We start from the raw sequence: 22,446 nt of genomic DNA on the forward strand, positions 1-22,446 counted from the left end.
AGCGTTACACAAGTCTTACCAGATGATCTCTGCGATCACAGTGTTGTCAAATTGTGTTTGGGACAGTTATAGCATTGAACTAAGAATCAAGATATCTTTGAAAAGAAAATGTCATTCTATCCTTTTGCCCATATCCAGTATCAACCATATCATTGCAACCATTCCTACATGTAATGTAGAATCAAAGGTAATTGCAGCAAAAGGTACTTTGTAAAGATTCCATTCTCTGCAGACAATATCAAAGGGTATTTTTGTACATAGTTTATTGCACAGAAAGTATTAATTCTTTGGCTAGGGTTCTTAATACTCTTATGCAAACAATCATTGCTATGTACACAACAAGCTTGTCCTTTTGTTCCATGTTGTGATAAGGCTAGTACATCATTCATGTTGGTCCGTCGATCTTGCACATGTTATTTTCATATTCACATCGCGGCTTGATTTCATCCAATACAAGCACTGAATTTCAAAAGGATAATTTCCAATCTGACCATAAACTTTCATAAAACTTCAAAAATTTCTTAACTGACATTTTTTTATGCTGCTGTTGCTGAGATTAAACTGATCGCTATTTTCTTCTCCCAAAGTGCAGGGGCAGATATAATCCTGTACTGAAATTATGTAAAATAAATACAGTACAAAGTCTGAGATCCAGACTTGTCGGGACTTCAGCGATCCCAGATTTAGGATTTTTGCCCATATTAGATTATCAGTTTAAATCAAGTAAGATGGCTTGTAAAAATTTTAAAATTAAAATATGAAATTATGATTTATGAAATAACGAAGCATTTATGTTCTAAAGGGTATCAAAATTTATGAAAAAACTTAATATTTATTTGTTTACTTCACCAATATTTCCTTCAATGCAAGTTGTTTAAGTTGCTTCGTTTTTTGTGCTAATGCTTTCTCTTTAATTCTGTAAACAGACATAATTGCTTGTCCACTTTTCGAGTCCTGTAACTGCTGTGTTAAGAATTCCGACTAACTTCTCAATTGAAATTTTTTTGTTTTCGATAACTCTGTGACATTTTCTTCACTATTGGTAGCAGTATTTTCTGGATCCAGAACCATACTACAGGATGCGCCATTTGTTACTTGATTGATGATTGGGGTGTTGTCATTGCAATGAAAAACTTCTATTGTATCATCCTCATTTATTACCGCTTCTTCACATTTCTTTGTAAAATCCATTAAATGAAAAATTTCATCTTTTGTCTGCGATATCCTAAAACCTTCAAATTCATGGCTATCAATTTGATCATCCTTACCATGAAATATGGTAGCTGGGCATAAATTATGACAAGTGCTTTTGAAAGTATCTGGAGACACATCCTCTCACAATCTTCGGATGCTCCAGCACAGATGTTCCACTAAAATATTTTTAAAGTTCTTGAATAGTCTTGGCAGTATTCAAGAAATTTAACATAGACCTTAAAAATGCTACTTTATATTTGCATTTTAGTGTGTGCACTATTCCGATATACATAGGCTGAATGATGGGCGTATAATTTGGCAGAAAGAATAATACGGATACATTACCGTTCAATAAAATTTCAAGTGAAGTATGAGCCATACAGTTGACTACAATCAGGTAAATTTTTGCGTCATCAGGTAAACCAACCAAATTAAAATTTTGCCGAGACTTGGATACGAAATAATTTTCAAACCAATTGTTCATTAATGCTTGTGTCATCCATGCTGTTTTACTTACATGATATATAACGGGAAAATCTTTACTCCTTTACAAGCCTGAGATCGTGCATTCTTTACAATTACGAAAAGTTTACACTTGTGCATTTCTGCAGCATTTGTGCATGCTATAATTGTTAGTCTCACTTTGAAAACTTTGACACCAGTTGGAGATTTTTCTGTAGAGTTTACCAAGGTATTTTGTGGTATATATTGCCAGAAGAGATCAGTTTCATCAGTGTTGTAAATTTGACTGAAGAATCTGAAGATAACTTTTCACTGTAAATGAATTCATCTGCAAACAATTCAGGAGCTTCAGTATCAGCTATCATGAGATTGCTGATGAATGACATGTTGTTCCATTAAATTTTATTTTGCTTCTATCGCTGAGACAATTAAGCTTGAATTGAATTATTTTAGTTATTTATTATGTTTATGTCTATTTCTTGCACATGCTTACCTTAGTCCTAAATGAATAAATTCCCACATATACTTAAGGCTTATTAAGGCCAGTGCTAGATATTTTACTGCTTGATGCAGTCTCTGTTGGTCCTTAATTCTGCTACCAAGCCTCTCCCTAAGTTCTAAAATTTTGCCTCCCCTAAATTCTGGATCCCAGTGCTTTCCCTAAATTAAAAAAAAAATTTGCCATTCCTTAATTTTGTTGTTAGGTGTTTCTCTAAATTCAAAAAAAATTGTGTTCTGCTTGGTGCTTCTCTAAGTTCCAAAAATTTTGTCTAAATTCTGCTGCCCGGTGTGGCAGCAGTGGTAAGTATAATTTTTAAATTAAAAATCATCTATATTTTTATATTTAAATTGATTTTGAATCTATATTATGTTTAAAAGTGTTATGAACTCTTATAAATAGCAACAGTCCATAATTTGATCTTCAACTACCAACATGTGCTTTAAATTTGTGTCTCCAAACTTTGAAAAAGTGTTTTAAAGAGTCAAAATAAGGAAAAAATATTTAAGATATTATAACAGGAAATGTTCAAGTTATTGAATGTAATGAAACCATCAATATTTAACATTGTGATATGCATGATTGGAAATATATAGGGATATATATGAGCTCTGGCACAAGTTCTGGGTTTTTGTAAATAACAAATCAGTTATTCTTAGCTCAAACAGCACTAATTGCAATCTTTTAGCCTATGAGTATCATTAACAAAATCTGTTTTTAATGTATGGAAAGACGTTAAAATTTTTCCTCGTCATCATGTCTTAGGGCATTTAACTTAAATCTGTTATCAGTCACCAAGCGTGATGTCAACATAAAAGATTACCGTACTCTTTGTTATACTAATATATATATATATAAATGTTTAGGTATTGCTGCATGTCTTGCAAACATTATTCAAGCTGTCGTGTTGATGAAGATGCAGTGATGAAAGCAAAGTACAATAAATAATGATTCGCTAGGTTGGCATCAGGGATATAAAATATTATTTGGTGTAAAATCAACAATGCTTCAGAATGTTTCACTTTGAGATGTGAAATAAATAAATAAAGAAAGAAAGGGAGGAAAAAAAGACAAAATAAAAGAAGGGGGAAAAAAACTGGTGGCTGGTGGCAAAACATATTTGGATCATTCCAAATATGTCCGAATCTCTGACTTAGTGCTGTATATTTCATGTAAAACTGAAAATTAAAGACTCATGTCCATTCATATTATATTATCTAGAAATTTTGTGCACTTGTATACCTTCTGATACTTATTACTAATTTTATTCTTCTGAAATTTGTGTGATTAGGTGTAGGATATTTAAAATGTGTCAAAGCATATTATTATGATTATCTTTTGTCCTTTTTTAAAATAAAAATTCATCGGGAAGGAGGATTTAAAAGAATTATGAAAATCCTTGTATACGTGAATAGTGTGAAAGGTTGTTTTTTTTCATTATGATTCTAGAAAAATTTTCCCATTTTTACTTCCTTGTACGAAGTAAAAAGGAAGTATTGTAATCGCGAAAAGTTTCAGGCAGCATATTTCATCGAAATATCCATTTTGACCGCTATCGAATACAATTTAACGATGTTTTTGCGTGATATCTGTACGTAAAGACAGTTTGGTTGTTTTGGTTGCAATCGGTCGCACCAAACGTATATAAATATATTTATATATATATCCACTCTGTTACCCGGCTCAGTGATCTCAGTTTCTTTAATCTTATATGTTTGTAAATTGTATATTTTTTGCTTTAAAAATGATTGTATTATGTTGTTTTTGTCTTCTGGTTAAGGTTTTTATGCCTTTAGTAAATCTGTACACAATATTTTTAGAATTATCAACAATTTTAAAGTTATCTAAGTGCCGCTAAGCCTTTTTTTTATGGCGACCATTGATGTTTACTTTTGAAACAGGAGACTAGTGGATTTGTTGCCAGCTTAAAGAAACTTAGTTTTGTAACAACAAAGATAACGCATTCATTTATTATTGCCAATTAAATCATGCTTAATTCTTTCTGGAATTTTTTCGAGGAAATAAGTGTTTTAAGATTTACTTCGTAATTTTTAATATAGCTATTTTGAGTTTTTATGTATTTTTGCCTTCTCGCGAAGTGAGAACTGAATTAATTAAATGAGAAATACTCAATCGTCTGTGAAAAACTGTTTCTTTTTTGTTTTGTTTGCTTAATTTCTTTTATACATCATTCTAGCTTTATTATAGTATTTGAATAGAACATGTGGCAACGATTAGATAATTCTATTCTTTAAATGATATAAATTTTGTGCATTATGAGTTATAATATGAACGAAATATATAAGTTAACTATTATATAATTATTGGATTATATAACAGTTAACTTAGTTTCCATTACATAATTATTATATAAGTTAACTGTTATATAATTATTAATACTGTTAAGTGAATCTAGCGCCAGAGTGTCGCTATGGTAAACAAATACTAGAGTGAATTTTAAAGAATGCATTTATTCTATTGTTGTTTATGCGCTGTCGGCGAAGTAGATTTAATTCAATCCAATAAGTTTAAATGAAATGCAAGAAAAAATGCATATAATTTAATATTCCGTACAAGGAAGTCATGTGGTGTACACATCAGATTTTTTTAACGTCAAACAACATAAATTCAGAGTTTATTATGTCATTATTTCTGTAAATCTTAGTTTTACCATGGCCAGATTTTTTTTTCATGTGTATCAGTATATTATTTAATTAGTCTCCCATTCCATTTAATATTTACTTAATGCCTATAGTACCTTTATCTATGGTCAGGTTATAGAGAAAGCTAGCGTACCCTATTACTTCTTTGTTGTTTCTTTTCAAGAATGTTTCTTACTTTCTCCTTTATATATATATATATCATTGAGCTTATGTCAGATACACACATGATGCTGTCTAGAGATTACTTGTATTTTTCATGAATTTCAATTCCTTCATGTCCTCTAAAGCAAAAATTACTCAAAACCCAAAACAACCCTCCATTGCTATTTGCAAACATTTTTCTTTCTTATGTAATTAATTTAATTTTAAATCATATGGCTATATATTGAAATGTTATAATTTACTTAATTGATGTTTAAAAAATCAAGTGTCTCATCTCATTTATTTTTGTTAACAGGTTTGCAATTTAAACAAAAGAAAGGCATCAGTGATGCTTATTGATTCACCTCTGCCACAATCAGCGTATGTATGATACACATGTTTACAAACTATATATATGTATAAATATTTCATTTTGAATATGTATTTTCTAAAAATTCAATAATTTAAAAATAAATTTGAATTTTTTCAGTTTAAAACTAAATGTTGAACGTTTACATTCGTATGATGATTCAACATGGAATAAAATGCTGTTGGTAAGTATAATTTTTAAATTAAAAATCATCTATATTTTTATATTTAAATTGATTTTAAATCTATATTATGTTTAAAAGTGTTATGAACTCTTATAAATAGCAACAGTCCATAATTTGATCTTCAACTACCAACATGTGCTTTAAATTTGTGTCTCCAAACTTTGAAAAAGTGTTTTAAAGAGTCAAAATAAGGAAAAAATATTTAAGATATTATAACAGGAAATGTTCAAGTTATTGAATGTAATGAAACCATCAATATTTAACATTGTGATATGCATGATTGGAAATATATAGGGATATAGTGGCAAGCGTTCACAGCGAGAAGCACCAACAGTGCTACAGACAAATTAACACCATACCACAGTTTGGTATCCACATTCAGAGTGTAGGGAGAGCATATGGCAGTGTCTTCAGTCTTGCTGAAGTTCATGCGATGTTGAAGAGGATGAAGAAAATATTATTTTTCAGATGTCCCATCAGGAAGTGGGAAGGCACCAGATTATACACTGGTTTTCTTTAATTAAGGAAAAATCACAAAAATGATGATTACTCAAAAAGTTACATCTAGAACTTAATGAATCTGAACCATAATATACAGCACATGGTAAGCCATAAAATTATATGAAAGGAAATTACCAGACAATTATGTGGTGTTATAGAAATTACCGTACGTGTAAAATGAACAAATTGGAGATTGTAGTTTGGCATAGGAAAATTACCTTTAACAACATGGAGTTTGATCTCGTGTAGAAGCAATACAGCTTCTGCAGTGATGTTGTTGATTATATGGGGTATCAGCTCCATAGGAGTGAAAGCCATTGCTGAAGCAAAGCAATTGCAAGTTTGGCAAGGGTATGAAGAGGAGGACTGAGAGCAGCTATACGTCTCCCTAAAGCATCCCAAACATGTTCAGTGAAATTCAGGTCTGGTGATCAAGCTGGTCACTCCATGTGCTGAATTTTTTGCTGCTGAAGATAATCATCCACAGTGTGAGTCTGTAGGCCTGAGCATTCCTGGTTCCCTGTGGAATGACACGGCAGTCTGTCCATCCACCCGAAGAGACACCACCCCAAACATAAGCACTACCTCCTCCGTATGCATATCTTTCACGAATCTTTGATGGATGATAATGGGTTCCTTGTGCTTGGAAAATTTTTCCAGTTATACCACACAAAACTGAATTACTAATAGGTATTAATTTTTATTTATTTATTATTTTCGATTTTTAGAAAATAATGCTTCATTAGAAGCGAACTTTACCACTGCCGCGTTGAGTGCCAACCACCTCAAGCGAATATACATTGACTACCAATAAGTATTTGGACACCTATGCAAATGACGATATCTGCGGTCCTAAGGTATGTCACGGACTCCGCCGCTATATATTGTGTATGAAACAGCATCGGCTTTAGTCGCATGCAAGACGCCTCGCAGTTCAGAGCTCTCTGATTTCGAGAAAGGTATAATTATCAAGTATCACAAATGTGGCCGATCCTTAAAGGACATATCTAGCGATCTGAAGTACCCAAAATCAACAGTGGCCTATGTGATTAAGAAGTGGAAGGTGAGCGGTGATTGTCAGAACGTGCCCCGAGTCGGCAGACCAACGAAACTGGGAAATAGAGACCGACGAGTGCTGTCCATAGAAATTCAGAAGAACCACACCCAACCGATGGCCCTCATCTGCAAGGAGTTTCAACAGGCATCCGGGAGTATTGTTTCAATGAATACCATCCGTAAGGAAGCACATCTGCTTGGTTTTCATGGTCGTGCTGCTGCCCATAAGCCTTTGATCACAAAGTCCAACCGTGCTGCTCGGTTATGTGGTGCAAAGCACTTCGAAATTGGACTGTAGATCAGTAGAAACGGATTCCTTGGAGTGATGAATCAAGGGTTCACCCTTTACCGTTCGGACGGCAGGGTCTGGGTCTGGCGTCTACCTGGAGAACGTCTCCTGCCAGAATGCATTGTGCCAACAGTCAAGTTCGGCGGAGGTGGAATTATGGTCTGGGGGTGTTTCTCCTGGTACGGGCTGAGACCCTTGGTCCCCATTCATGGTAAGCTCAACTCCGATGCCTACTGCACTATTTTGGATGACAATGTGCTTCCTACGTTGTGGCAGTTTTACGGGTTGGACCCCTGTTACTTTCAGGACGACAATGCCAGTTGTCATGTTTCGACATTAACCAAGGCTTGGTATGGTGCCAATGGAGTTCATCGAATGGACTGGCCTGCCCAGAGTCCAGACCTGAACCCTATCGAGCACCTCTGGGATGAGTTGCATCTCCGAATTCAGGGGTGCGCTACCCGTGCAAAATCGGTGAAAGAACTTCTATGTCTTCTCCAAGCCGAGTGGAAGAAAATACCTCTAGCTGTCATACAAAGACTTGTGGAAAGTATGCTCCGGAGGGTCCACACTGTAATTACCTCTCGTGGAGGCTCTACCAACTATTGATTTTGAATAAAGTTAGTTTTTCTTTTCTATCACAGGTGTCCAAATACTTATTGGTAGTCAGTGTACAGTGGCTACAAAACCTTAACATTTTATGCGTGTAATTCAGAATATCAATTTTTAACAACTAAGTATATTTTATTTTGTACTAAACATTTGATTTTTGCAATATAAAAAATTGACAATTTATGTACCCAAATCATAAAAATAACTTGAAAGTTAAAAGGTTAAACTCATGATCTAATATCTAGAAAAATCCCAAATCTGGAATCACCGAAGTCCTGACGAGTCCAGATCTTATACTGTGTACTGCATTATAGATACACAGGAGTGCCCTGGAATTAGGAGCATTTTGAAAATATTATAGCTGCTTCATTTCTGCATGTGTAAGGATGCTATATAAGGGGGGTCTGGGACACTTAACCGACACCAGTTAGTCGACGCGGACACTTAGACGACAGGTCAGTTAGCCAACAAGACATTTAGCTGACAAGGACACTTAGCCAACAGGACATTTAGCTGACAAGGGCACTTAGCTGATTGGCCATTTAGCCGACAAGGACACTTAGCCAACAAGATGTTTAGCCAACACAAAGAGTTACCATCAGGACATTTAGCTACAGGACACTTAACTGTCAAGACATTTATTTATTCAACAGGACACTAAGCCGACAGTGACGTTTAGCTGACATGTACCCAATAATTATTTAAACTTACTACCGTCTTTTTCCGAAAATAAGACACTGTCTTACTTTCTTTTTTGCTCCAAAATGTGCGCTAGGGCTTATTTTCGGGAAAGAGCAAAAATCAAAGTATATTTATATATTTTTATTTTATATTTATTTTACACAGAATACAGAAATTTAAATTTATTCAATTACAATCATGCCTTCTTCTGGAACATCGTCATAATTAAAATTCTGAATTATATACAAAAACAAATTATATTACAAAAAGTTCCGAAAATCACGATAAGGCTTATTTTCGGAGGATGTTTTATTTTACAAAAAGTTCCGAAAAATCACGATAGAGCTTGTTTTTGGAGGATGTCTTATTTTCAGAAAAAGACGGTATCAATTACAAAATTTCTCGACTTATCCATAAGTTCAATATTTAAGTTATTTTTTTTTCACCTATCAGTAAAATTCATTTTTCGATTCTTAAAGGTCTCATATGTGCTTTAAATTCTTGTGTAATTTAGCATTGTTTGATATGTATCATGCTGTTTGGTGTATATTGGCCAAATTGAAAAAAACGCTGAAATTTCTCGTCGGGGAATATGAATTAAATTTCGAAAAGAGAAAAGAAATTTTTTTTAGCTAAGTATGCCGGCCACTTAAATACATTTTAATATGATCTGTTGCGATGTAAAGTTAATGAACTCGATACACATCCTCGTTTTAAACACAAAACTATTATTAAACAATTGCACAATACAAGTATAAACAAGAAAATGACATATAAAACTTAAAATACGAGAACAGAACAAAAATAGTGAAGAATAGACAGCATTCCAGCTGCCTTGCGTATGCGTTCATCTGAGTCTGACTATTCAACTGAATTAAGAATGTTCTTTGGCATAGTTCCAAAAGCGAAAGAGTCAGGTTGAATTGTTCTGTTCCGGTGCACCGGAACATACTCCCACCCTATCAGGCATTAGTCCTGATATATGGGCAAAGGGGCTAATTTATGAATGTTTCTTTTAAAAATAGAGTTTTTAGTTTTAACCGTGGCCACACGAACTAGTCCGTCAATACCATGATGAAGTTCGACCACTTGTCCTAGTGGCCAAGAACCTGGAATATGACCATCATCTAGTAACAGGACGATGTCTCCAATTTTCATATTCGGCTGAGTGTCCTTCCATTTCTTTCTGGTTTGAAGAGAAGATAGATATGCTTTGGTCCATGATTTGCAGAAGTCCTTGCGCATCTTTTGAAGGAGATCCCACCTATTCCGTATATTGGCAGGACTAGTAAGAGGTAGTTCAGGAGGGGATAGGATCACGTCTCCTGTAAGAAAATGTGAAGGAGTGAGAATATTAATGCAATCAATGTCAGTATTGTTTACACTACATAACGGACGAGAATTTAAAATGGCTTCTATCTGAGCCAATAGAGTTGTCAATTCTTCGAAAGTAAGTAGCGTTTCACCTATTACTCTTTTACAGTGATATTTGGTTGATTTAATTGCGGCCTCCCAAATTCCTCCGAAATGAGGAGATGCTGGAGGTATAAAGTGCCATTCTATTGATGCTTGAGTTAAATGATGAGCAACGGCTTCGTTCTTAGGAAGTGAGGCCCACAATCGTTGTATTTCGCTGAGTTTTCGATTAGCCCCAACGAAGTTTGTTGCTTTGTCGCTGTAAATGTGACTTGGAGCTCCTTGTCTAGCACTGAAGTGACGCAAAGCAGCTAAAAATGCATCAGCGGTTAAATCGCTCACTGCCTCGATGTGTAGTGCCTTAGTAGCGAGACAAATAAATAGAGCAATGTAACCCTTGGTTGATTTTGCTCCATGACCCTTGTTGAATTTGATTGAAATAGGACCGGCATAGTCCACTCCGCAGTTGAAGAAAGGTCTCTCGAGTGTTACACGATGCTTAGGTAGATTACCCATAAGCTGAGATGCGGTGGATGCTTTAAATTTGAAGCATTTGATGCATTTGTGAACACATTTATTAATGAGCTTTTTTCCACCTATGATCCAATATGATTGTTTGATAATGTGGGACAGTAATGAAGCACCAGCATGTAAATAAGTCACATGCTTTTCTTTTACGATGAGCTCACTTATCTTGTGTTTAGCAGGTAGGATCACTGGGTGCTTTTGATTAAAAGACAATTCTGAATTTTGTAAACGCCCTCCTACCCGTAAAAGACTGTTTTCATCTATAAACGGATGGAGGGAGTGTAGCTGACTTTTCTTAGGCAACGATCTTTGATTTTTAATGCATTTTAGGTCTTCATTAAAATAATCTTTCTGAACCCATCGAATTATGATTATTTCTGCATTTTTAGTTTCCGTGTAAGTGAGTGGCGAAAAGGAATCAGTTATAAGTGTTTGACATTTGTTATTGGTTTTGCACTTATTGATGAATCTTAAACAATATGCTAAAATGCGTATAATCTTAGAAAATGATGAATATTTTTCAAATAAATCGTTATATAATTCATTTGATGTAGCACTATGAAATGAAAATATAGGATCAGATCTTTGTTCAGCTTTAATTAGATCCTCAATTTCTTTGGAAGCGGATTCCTCTTTTGGCCAGTGAGAAGAATCCAAAAAAAGCCAACTTGGGCCATTCCACCACAAGTTGCAATTAGGAAGACATTTGGGATCAATACCACGCGAAGCGATATCTGCTGGGTTCTCTTTGGAAGGGACATGCCTCCAGTATTTTGTTGGAAGTACTTCGATTATTTGAGACGTCTGGTTTGCAACAAAAGTCTTCCATTTATGGGGATGTGCCGAGAGCCAGGATAGTACGACTTTGGAGTCAGTCCAAGCGTAAACATCAAACTTATATTTTTTGAGAGTGTTCATGACTGCACGATATAACTTTGAAAGCAAATGAGCACTGCATAGTTCCAATTTAGGAACAGATACTTGTTTGAGAGGTGCGACTTTAGTTTTAGAAACTAAGAGAGAAACCTTTATTTCATTTCCGTGTATTTGTTTGCAATATATTGCAGCAGCGTAAGCAAGTGTTGACGCATCGCAAAATCCGTGCAATTCAAATGTGTCAGAGGAAATAAGCGTGACACCTCTAGGAACGTTAAAATGTTCAACTGCATTGAAAGATTTCTGAAATTTAAACAAATCTTCAGCAAGATTTTGTGGAATAGGAGAATCCCAGTCCCCTTTTGTAAGCCAGAGCTTATGATAAAAATTTTTCATTACAACAGTACATGGTGAAATTAATCCCAATGGATCAAAAATGCGTGCCGATTGGGACAAAATGTGTCTTTTTGTCAGCGGTGAGGTGAGTGCAAGTGCGGGTTTGAAAATGAATGTGTCTGTTGAAGAGTTCCAAAACAATCCTAAGACTTTCGTGCTTTCCTTATCATTAGGAATTATTTCTAAATTAGCGTCCGTTGAACAATGTTCTTGAAATTCTGCAAGAAATGTATTTGAATTAGAATTCCACTTTCGTAGGTGGAAACCGTGTGTTTGTAAAATATTGGTAATTTCCTTACAAAGTGATATTGCATCACTATCGGTACTTGAACCCGATAGCAAATCATCCATGTATACATCGTGTAGTAAAGTATGAGACACAGCACTATTTTGTGAATAATCTAGTGCAATTTGCTTAATGCACCTAGTGGCTAGGAAAGAAGCTGGAGCTAAACCATATGTTACGATGTTTAACTTGTATGTGCGTATTTCTTCGTTAGGATTAAACCTCCAAAGAATTTGTTGGTAGTTCCGATCCTCATCGGACACTAAAACTTGACGGTACATTTTCTCTATGTCTGCTGAAAAGACTATTTCTGGAAATCGAAAATGTCTCGTTGCAATTTAGGACCAACACCCAAGATAGAATTCAATGATTTACCGTTGGAAGTTTTACATGAAGCATCGAAAACGACTCTTAATTTAGTAGTTGTACTAGACGACTTGATCACTGCATGATGGGGAAGGAAATATTGCTCATTCTGAAATCTATTTAAACCATTTTGTGTAACCAATTCCATATGACCTAAATTTTCATATTCATGCATAAAATCCTTGTATTGGGTTTCAAATTCCGAGTTTTCCTTAAATTTACGTTCCATAGCATATAATCGAGAAAGTGCAGCTGGTTTTGAATTACCTAATTCAGATTTAGATTTTAAAAATGGCAACTTCACCACAAAACGACCATCTGAATTAATTGAGTAATTTTCCCGAAAATGTGTTTCAACAAATTGTTCTTCAGGTGAGAATACAGTGTCAGTTGAATTTGGGACTTCTTCTAACTCCCAAAACCTTTTCAATTCGCTGTCAATATTTATTTCATAAATATGCATGTTTGAAAGTGAATTTGATTTCGTTTGAGATTCTGGTAGTTTTCCGGATATGAGGAAACCAAAAATTGAGTTTTGAGCAATTAAATCACTTTGAGAACAAGTTATTTGTCCAGGAAGTAAAATTGAAAACAAGTAGTCAGATCCTAGAATAATATCTATCTTATCCGGAATGTGAAAATATGGATCAACTAACTTTACATTTTTCAAATGCGAAAAGTCTTTCTCATTTATTTTTTGGCTTGGAAGCGCAGCAGTTAGTTTATCTAATACAAATGCCTTAATTGGCATTCTCACTGATGTATCATGGATTGACATCAACTCAATTTCAACGTAACCTTTTGTAACTGCGACTTCTGACTCAGCTAAACCCTTGACAGGAAAACGCGCATTTTTCCTTTTAAATCCCAATAAATTAATACAAGATTCAGATAATAATGTTGATTCGGAACCACTATCACAAAGCATTCTAATATTACGTTTTTGACCCATCGAATCAATTACATTTACATATGCAGTCGGCAATAAGCCAAAAGTTGTTTGAACGTTATTATTTTGAATTACAGTTCCGTTTTTGTTTTCATTCGTAGACGCAATGTTTGGCATTTCATTCGCGGTTGGATTCTTTCTTTGCTGTTCTGACTGAAAACTGGTCTCAGAAAGAGACGCAGATGTGGAATAACTTTTTAACTGATTTTCACATAGAGTACTATGATGCAATAACTGGCAATAATGACAACGATGTTGAGACATACATTCAGATTTTTTGTGCTGACTAGAAAAACAATTTAAACAAAGATTATTTTTCCTGACAAATTGATTTCTTTCTTTGACAGTTAGTGCTTTAAATTTGGGGCATTTGAAGAGAAAATGATCTGATTTACACATAATACATTTGATAGTTTTGTTAACAGAAAATCTTTTAACACTAGGTTGAGTTTTTTCCCTTTCTTTTTCGTGGAAAATTTCTAAAGAGGAACACTATCATTTATAAATTGAATAAACATTTCAAAAGTAGGAAATTCCACTTTTGCTGAAAATTCAGACCATTGCTTACATGTTTCGTTGTCAACCTTCTTTAATAAAATATAAATTAGCCAAACATCCCTTTCACTAGCTTTTGGATCAATAGATTTTAAACCTCTGATAATTTCATCAGATTTATCGGCAATTTTTCGCAAATTAATTGAGTTTGCATTAATTACACAAGATTGTTCCATGAAAGTTTTTATTAGTGATGTGACAATTTGTTTTTTCTTATCATACCTAGATAATAATTTTCCCCAGGCTTCCATATAACTATTTTCTGAAATGGGAATATGTTTAATAATAGAAGCCGGTTCATCAGTTAATAAACCCTTTAGATATTGAAATTTTTGAATGTTGCTTAAATTTTCATTGTTATGCACTAATGATACATATAAGTCCTTGAAAGACATCCAGTTTCTGTAATTACCGTTAAAAGACTGCATATTTATTCTCGGTAATTTAAAATTATTAGCAGTATTTGTAGTACTATAACCTGGCATTTGACGTTCATTAACATTAGTAACTTGCATATTAACAGTAACATTTCATTTCTCAAGTTCTTGTTGTAGTTTGGCTTTGGTTTCATAATATGTTTTCTCAAATTCTTCCATTTCAGAACTTTCCAGCGGAAGTTCTGAGTCTGCCTTGTCAAAATCAGAATAAACGCTTTCAATTTTTTGAAGTTTATTCATTAAATCGTATTTTTCGAATAACTGCTTATCATCATTAATGAAATTTGAAATTCTGGTAAGAGCAGCTTTCGCTCTACCTCTACTATTTTTTGCAATCCTAACCTTGTCTTCCATTACGACGTAATGGTGCAATGAGGAAAACCAAAGTCAAACTTGTAAAAAAAGAAAAAAAATGCTTATCTTGCTTGGTCTTTAAATGAAGTTCGAAGCTAAAAGTATCCAGTAGTATCCATTACTGTACCGAATGCAGCGTTGCAGTGCTGACGAAACCGAAATCAAAACTCGTTTAATCTCGCCGGTGCCTCCAAAATATTATGTTGCGATGTAAAGTTAATGAACTCGATACACATCCTCGTTTTAAACACAAAACTATTATTAAACAATTGCACAATACAAGTATAAACAAGAAAATGACATATAAAACTTAAAATACGAGAACAGAACAAAAATAGTGAAGAATAGACAGCATTCCAGCTGCCTTGCGTATGCGTTCGTCTGAGTCTGACTATTCAACTGAATTAAGAATGTTCTTTGGCATAGTTCCAAAAGCGAAAGAGTCAGGTTGAGTTGTTCTGTTCCGGTGCACCGGAACATGATCTTCATTTAAACAACTAAGCTAATTAAGCTTCTTCGTTTAATCAACTGGGTTCTTTTGAACACTTTCACATCATTAATAATTCTTCTTGTTTACTTAATGACATTAATTTTCCAATCTCGCTCTTCCAAATGCCTTCAAATTTCTAATACCTTTACATTTCATTACTATTTTACTCATCACATCATGTTACATTCTTTCCCTTAGAAAAGTATTTGGCTTCTCCCACTAATGAAATTTCCTTTCCCTGTCATGAAAAATCTGAATAATGCAATAAAAATTATTGTTATTCTTGAATTATACTTTTTTATAGAAACATACGGTGGTAAGGGTTAGTTTAGCAAATATATTTTATTTTGTTATTAAGAACAAATTTTAAAAAAATGAATTTTTAAGACAAGCAAGGGTATAAATTTTTTGTGACTTCTATAATTTGCTGTTCATACTACCATTCTTGCGATAGATATTCTGTAACATTTTATTGACCACGCCTCTTGTATAGTGGATTAAAAGTAGACACGGACATTCATTATTGCGTTTATTGGCCGTGAGAAGAACAAGTTCGTACAATAGATATGGTTCGGCGCTCGCAGGCGCCCTCTTGCAGATAACAAAATAAAAATTTACTTAAGGCACGAACATGCCGCCCACCTTGAAAATACTATTTCAACATTCAGTGGTTAAAAATTCAGCATCCTCAAAAAACATAATGCAATATTAAAATCATGATATAAAACTTAATTTATAATATATGAATTAAGACTCAAATTGGTAATGGACACAGTTTTGTAATATATCTTTTGACCATGCCATGTGAAGTCTTAATAGTTGCAACTCTAACGATATTATCAAGACCAAGATGTAACTGAGTAATTCTACCCATTTTCCATTTAGTTGGAGGTAAGTTATCCTCCTTTATGAGACATAGATCATTAACTTGAAGATTTTTAGTGAAAAAACCCATTTTGGTCTTTGTTGTAATCGACACTTCCAAAAGATATTCTTTGTGCCAACACTTCCAAAATTGTTGAACCATTTTTTGAGTATGTTGCCATCTAGTGAGATGGGAAACTTCAATGTAATTTGGTTCAGGAATGATTTTTAATGATCTACCAATAAGAAAATGACCGAGCGTTAATTCTGATAAGTCATTTGGGTCATTAGATAAACTTGTTAAAGGTCACGAGTTAAGACAAACTTCTATTTGTGTGCAAAATGCTTCAAATTCATCATATGTCAATCTCACATCGCCAACTACTCATTTTAAATGGTATTTTGTTGATTTTATGCCAGCTTCCCAGAGTTCACTCATATGTGGGGCACCTGGAACATTTAGATGCCATTATCAACCAAATATCTACTAACATTTTGGTTATAAGTTGCAGATCTAGCAAGCCTTTTAAATTCCATGAGTTTGCATTTTGCTGTAACAAAATTGGAACTGCAATCAATATATATATCTTTTGATATATATATATTGATTGATATATATATCATAAGCAGTGATATATATATCATATATATATCACTGCTTTTGCCCCTACGGGAAATGAACCTCTGAAGAGCTGCAATAAAAGCGTCTGCTGAAAGATCAGTTACTAATTCTAAGTGAATAGCTCTTGTCGTAAGACAAACAAATAGAGCTATATATGCCTTGAATGACCTAGAGCCTCGACCCTTATTTGCTTTAATTTGAAAAGGACCTGCATAACCCACTCCACAGCGCAAAAACGCAGGAGCAGGGGAAATACAACTAGAAGGCAAATTGCTCATCAATTGATTAGTGACAGATTCTCTAATTTTGCAACACTTTGTACATTTTCTAACTAAATCTCTGATAACAGCTCCATCATTTATGATCTAATAATGTTCTTGAATGCAAGATTGCATGAGTTGCAGACCTGCATGCAAAATTATTTCATGGTAATGTCTAATAATGAGATGAGTTAAAATGTGCTTCTTTAGCAGCAAAATGGGATGCTTAAAGCCATATGCAAGGTTTGCATGTCGCAAGCAACCACTCACACTGAGAATACCTGAATTATCTAAAAATGGGTTTAAAGATAAAATTTTGCTTTTACATAATAATGATCAATTTCTGCTTAAAGTGTTAATTTCATCCTTAAATTCAACATATTGCATTAATTTAATTAACACATGCATAGCTGTAGTTAATTCACTAGTTTTTTAAAAATCCATTTACCTGATCTTCTGAATTTCTAGTTATTTACAAACCTCAGGCATAATGTTATAACACGTTTAAATTTGGTGAGAGAAGAATATTTATAAAATAAATCATGAGGGTCTCTCAAGTGACTGGCTGCAGTTGTTGACTGTAAAGCACGTTTGCTTAGGCACAGAATCATTCAGTAGTGGTGCAGATAATGCTGGCTGAAAAGGAAATAAATCATACAATAAAACTGGACCACGTAGCCACAACGAAATAACCAGTGCTGATGATGACACACCACGAGTTGCAAGACCAACAGGATTAGTATTTCCACTGACATGATGCCATTGGACAGGAGAAGATAAAGTCTGGATTTTTGCTACTCTGTTGGCGACGAAGGTCTTCCATCGGCTTGCACAAGATCCTATCCAGGCTAATACAATAGTGGAATCAGTATGAAAATAAGCTTGTGATATAGGAGTATTCAAAGCTTTACAGGTAAAGCTTTACAGGTGAAGTCCATCAATTTAGTCAATAGGAATGCTCCACAAAGTTCCAATTGGAGAAGTGATATGGTGTTTAGTGGTGCATCTCTTGTCTTGGCTATTACCAACTGAACATTGATTTGTCCAGTATCTAACACAGAACGATAATAAATTGCAGCGGCGTACGCCTTCTCTGAGGTGTCACAAAACCCGTGCAATTGAAACTGGCTATCTGATTCAACCAACAAGAATCGTGAAACTTTGATACTTTTAATAAATGACATATCTTCTGTATATTGTTTCCATTCATATGCAATATCTGGAGGAACCTTTTCATCCCACTGCAACTGATGTTTCCACAATCTTTGCATGATCAATTTATACCTAACCGTGATCGGTGCCAACCATCCAAGAGAGTCAAAGGTCTTTGCGATTATTGAAAGTATTGTTCGTTTGGTTAAGACCTCAAGATATGATGAATTGACACCACAGGATACCTAACGTTTTTACAGTATCATCATACTCTATGTTTAAAGAAACATTTGATAAGCACAAATCTGGAGTAATTGAATTCAAGACTTCTTTGCTGTTAGAAGCCCATTTTCTTTTAAAAAAATCCTGCACGTAACAACATCTGATTCAATTGCATTTGTAATTCTATAGCTTCAGTAACTGAACTGGCTCCGGACGTCAAATCATGAACGGGGAAGTCCCTAAGGCATGTCTTGGAAGCCAAAGGAAAATTAATTGCTTCTATTGCTAACTGCTGTAAACATTTTACCGCAAGGTATGGTGCTGATGCTAGTTAATCGAAAATCCTGAATTGATTTATAAGGTAATCACGCCAGACTGTTCTTTGAAAGTCTGCATCTTGTAGTATAATTTGTCTGTACATTTTCTCTATGTCTGCTGTTATAGCTATTTTGTGAATTCTGAAACGAATAATTAATGTCGTCAGATCAGTTTGTATCTGTGGACCAACCATCAATTACTCATTAAGAGAAATACCGCTGGAAGATTTTACAGAACCATCAAATACCACTCGAAATTTATCACCATTTTTATCCGGGACTGAATGGTGCGAAAGTTAAAAACTAGAATTAGCTGGAAAATCAATTTCATTTTCTGGAATCAATTCCATATGACCAAGTTGTTGACAGTCCTCCATAAATTTGTGATATTGACTAGAAAGAGATTTATTCATAATAAATTGACGTTCAGTGTGTTGTAAATGATGTATAGCAACATCCTTAGATGACCCAAGTGCACTGCTAGATCTACGAAATGGAAACTTAACAACAAATCTACCTGTTGAGTTACGATAAAAATTCCACTTGAAATTATTTTCACACTCAATTTCTTCCTCTGTGTAAGGCCTTATTTCTGAAATTTCTTCTAATTTCCAAAAATTTTCAAGCTGAAACTGAACATTGGTACAACTAGCATGATTAGATATAATTGTTTGTGATACACATTTAGTCTTGCCGATAATGACCCAGCTGAATATTAATTCCAAGGCTGTTATAACGAATGACCCGGAACAGTTAACGTCCATGAAGCATTATCTCGCCAAACACATCTGCATCTAAAAGAGTATCTATTGGACCAAGCTTGAAGCAATTTGTATCTGTGTTTAAAAGCTGTCAAAACAGACCTATCAACTTGATATTGAGGAAGGTCACATGTGATCTTGGGTATAATTACTGCATTAACTGAAATGCTTGTGTTCAGTTACTCATTAAGAGATTATAATAAGACTCATTAATACATTATAAAATGGAGATGTTACTTGTAATTAAACTGAACCTAAAACCTTTCCAATTTTTTGCGAGCTCAGGCCATTCACACATACTTTTGCACTAGTACGCTTTAGCTGCAATAAATTTACACAGTGCTCCCGAATAAGCGAGCCCTGTCTACCTGAATGAACTAGTATCTTGCATTTTTGTAAATCGCCATTAATATCTTTAACATAAACAACCGCAGTAGGCAACAAAACTGCTTGCGTGACAGGCACCGTGGCGTTATTGCTACTAATAGCAGAAGTTCCGTGGGTGTATGACATTTTTCATCATTTGAATTTTTCGAACATAACACTGTATTATGTGGCTTTGAACAAGATTTACACTTGCTTGCACGACATATAAAAATGGGATGTGTTTTACTATCTTTCAAACAATTAGCACATAATTTATTCCTTTTAATAATATTCCATTTATCTTTAATAGGGAGTTCTAAAAAGCTATCGCATTTGAATAACTGAGAATGAGAATTACAATGAACGCTCACATTAGCCACAAGTCGGGACGAAAAAGCGTATCTACTACCTGAACTGCAAATTTTAGTTTCAGAAGGCAAACCCGTCATCTCCCTCTGACACTTCGCCAAAGAATCAATAACACTTGCTCTGTTTAAAACAAAGAGTTTGAATTCAGCGAAAGCCGAAATTTTTTTGTTTGCATGCTCCAGCGTCCACTCTTTGTGTTTCATGATCAAGTTTTCCATTTAACAGAAAAATAATCATAGTATCCCAATGCTCTACTGGCTATATAAGGATTTTTAATGTATCAGTACACTGTTGTGTTGTATCAGTTAATCTCCACAAACCTGAAGCTGATTCATGTTTTAGAACAGGCTGTGAAATTAATTTATTTAACGTTGCATTTATTATTTCTATTTCGTTTTCATAACGTTCAGTAAGTGCTTTCCATAATTCGCGTTTGAAATTTGAACTGATTGGAGCAAAACAGCAGCTTCACCTTTCACAGAAAGTTGTAAGATATTGCAATTTTTGACTGTCACTTAATGTACTATTATTTCCAACACTGGCAAGAAATAAATCACTAAATGATATCCAATCAATGTAATTAGAAGTAAACACTGGCAGTTCTACGCGAGGAAGTTTCAAGCCATTCATTATATCTTTGCATGAATTACTAAGTTTTCTTCATTCTTCCTTTAAAGTAATTTTTAATAAATCCAATTTAGAAAACAGTTCATGCATTTTTATTTCATACTTATTAAACTCTGCGTCAGAGCAAGTACCAAGAATGTTATCGTTTAAACTGTTCACTTCAACACTCAATATGCACCAATGCCATTTTCGTACACTTCAATGACAGAAGAAGAATTTTCTTCATTTTGTAAACTGTTTACTTGTGAAATTAAACGAGTCAACTTACCCTTAATGATTCACTTTTGCTTTAAAATAGACTCCATATTCTGGCTGCTATTTGCACAATCCAGACCAAAATAATCCGTTTTCCTTGCGCGAAATGCCCTTCTATTTCAGAACGTTGAAAATGTCTTGACACATCATCCAAAATATTGCGCTCGCTCACGACGGACTATGTATAGTGGATGGAAAGTAGACACAGACGTTCGTTATTACATTTCTTGGCTGTGAGAAGACAAGTTCATACAATATAGTTCACCGCTCGCAGGCACCCTCTTGCAGATAACAAAATCAAAATTTACATAAGGTGCGAACACCTCTTGCTTAAAATACTTACTTAGGGTAATGTTTACAGCACTAAATTGGTGCATAATGTTTAATTTAGAAGTAACATATTCTTTAAGGTTTTGTTTTTTTCATAACTGAAGCTGCAGAAGGAGGGGGCCTTAAACCAAGTAAGCGGTGCAAAACATCACATCCTGAATCGATAGATGCATCGATCAGCAAAGATAGATGGTACTCCATTATGCAACGAACATGTAGCATAATGGAGTACCATCTATCGATGCTGAATTTAACTAGATCAGTCATGTAAATACATAATATTATGTACTATATTTTGAAAGTCGTTATGTGTAATTTTCAATGTAATATCGTATATTAATGTTGTTCTTATAAAATATAACTTTTTGCAATATCTGTTTAAAATGTATAAATTTTCATTTCATTTTTCATTATTATTTTTTTTTTTTTTTTCTATTTCATTCCTTCTCTTTCTCGTTTTCGGTTTAGCTACATGGTAATGGGAAAATTTTTGGTGCCCATTTTTCTAAATGCATTTATAAAGTTCTAGCCTAAAAAGGCAATTTTCATTGGAAGAGACTCATTATATATTTAGTAAAACGGTCACCCTATTTTTGTTAGTCTCAGCAGAGGCCGAGCTTTAAAGTCATGAACCCTGGCTTTTCGGTCCAAATTTCGAATCCCGTGAACAGACAGGCTGCATGGGTGTTTTCGTGGTTTTCTCCATGTGTAACATGTATACGAACCAGTTTTCATTAGAAAGTCCTCCACGATGGCATCCGTCCCTTTGACCAGATAGCCCTTTGGCTTTGCTGTAATTACATAAACCAAACCTACTTCTATTAGATGGCTGCAGACTTGGTTTGTGGCCCTCTCCTTCTGCAGCTTCAGTTATGAATAAAACAAAATCTTAAAGAATATTTTACTTATAAATTAAACATTATGCACCAATTTAGTGTTGTAAACATTAACCTAAGTAAGTATTTTAAGCGAGAGACGTGGTCAATAAAAGGTTAC

General features: G+C 34.3%; 1 protein-coding gene across 1 annotated transcript in view; it reads left to right on the top strand.

Moving 5' to 3' along the window:
- Window positions 1-22,446, top strand: part of LOC118190632 (uncharacterized) — a 175,565-nt gene that overhangs the window by 91,093 nt on the left and 62,026 nt on the right. Inside the window, exons 5-6 of the mRNA XM_085818342.1 lie at window positions 5,276-5,340; window positions 5,450-5,513. Of these exons, the coding sequence (XP_085674468.1) occupies window positions 5,276-5,340; window positions 5,450-5,513 (129 nt within the window). The remainder of the gene's footprint in view (window positions 1-5,275; window positions 5,341-5,449; window positions 5,514-22,446) is intronic.

This window comes from Stegodyphus dumicola, chromosome 6 (genome assembly GCF_044657685.1).
Source record: "Stegodyphus dumicola isolate Sdum_Otavi_A_Nest chromosome 6, ASM4465768v1".
Classification (NCBI taxonomy): domain Eukaryota; kingdom Metazoa; phylum Arthropoda; class Arachnida; order Araneae; family Eresidae; genus Stegodyphus; species Stegodyphus dumicola.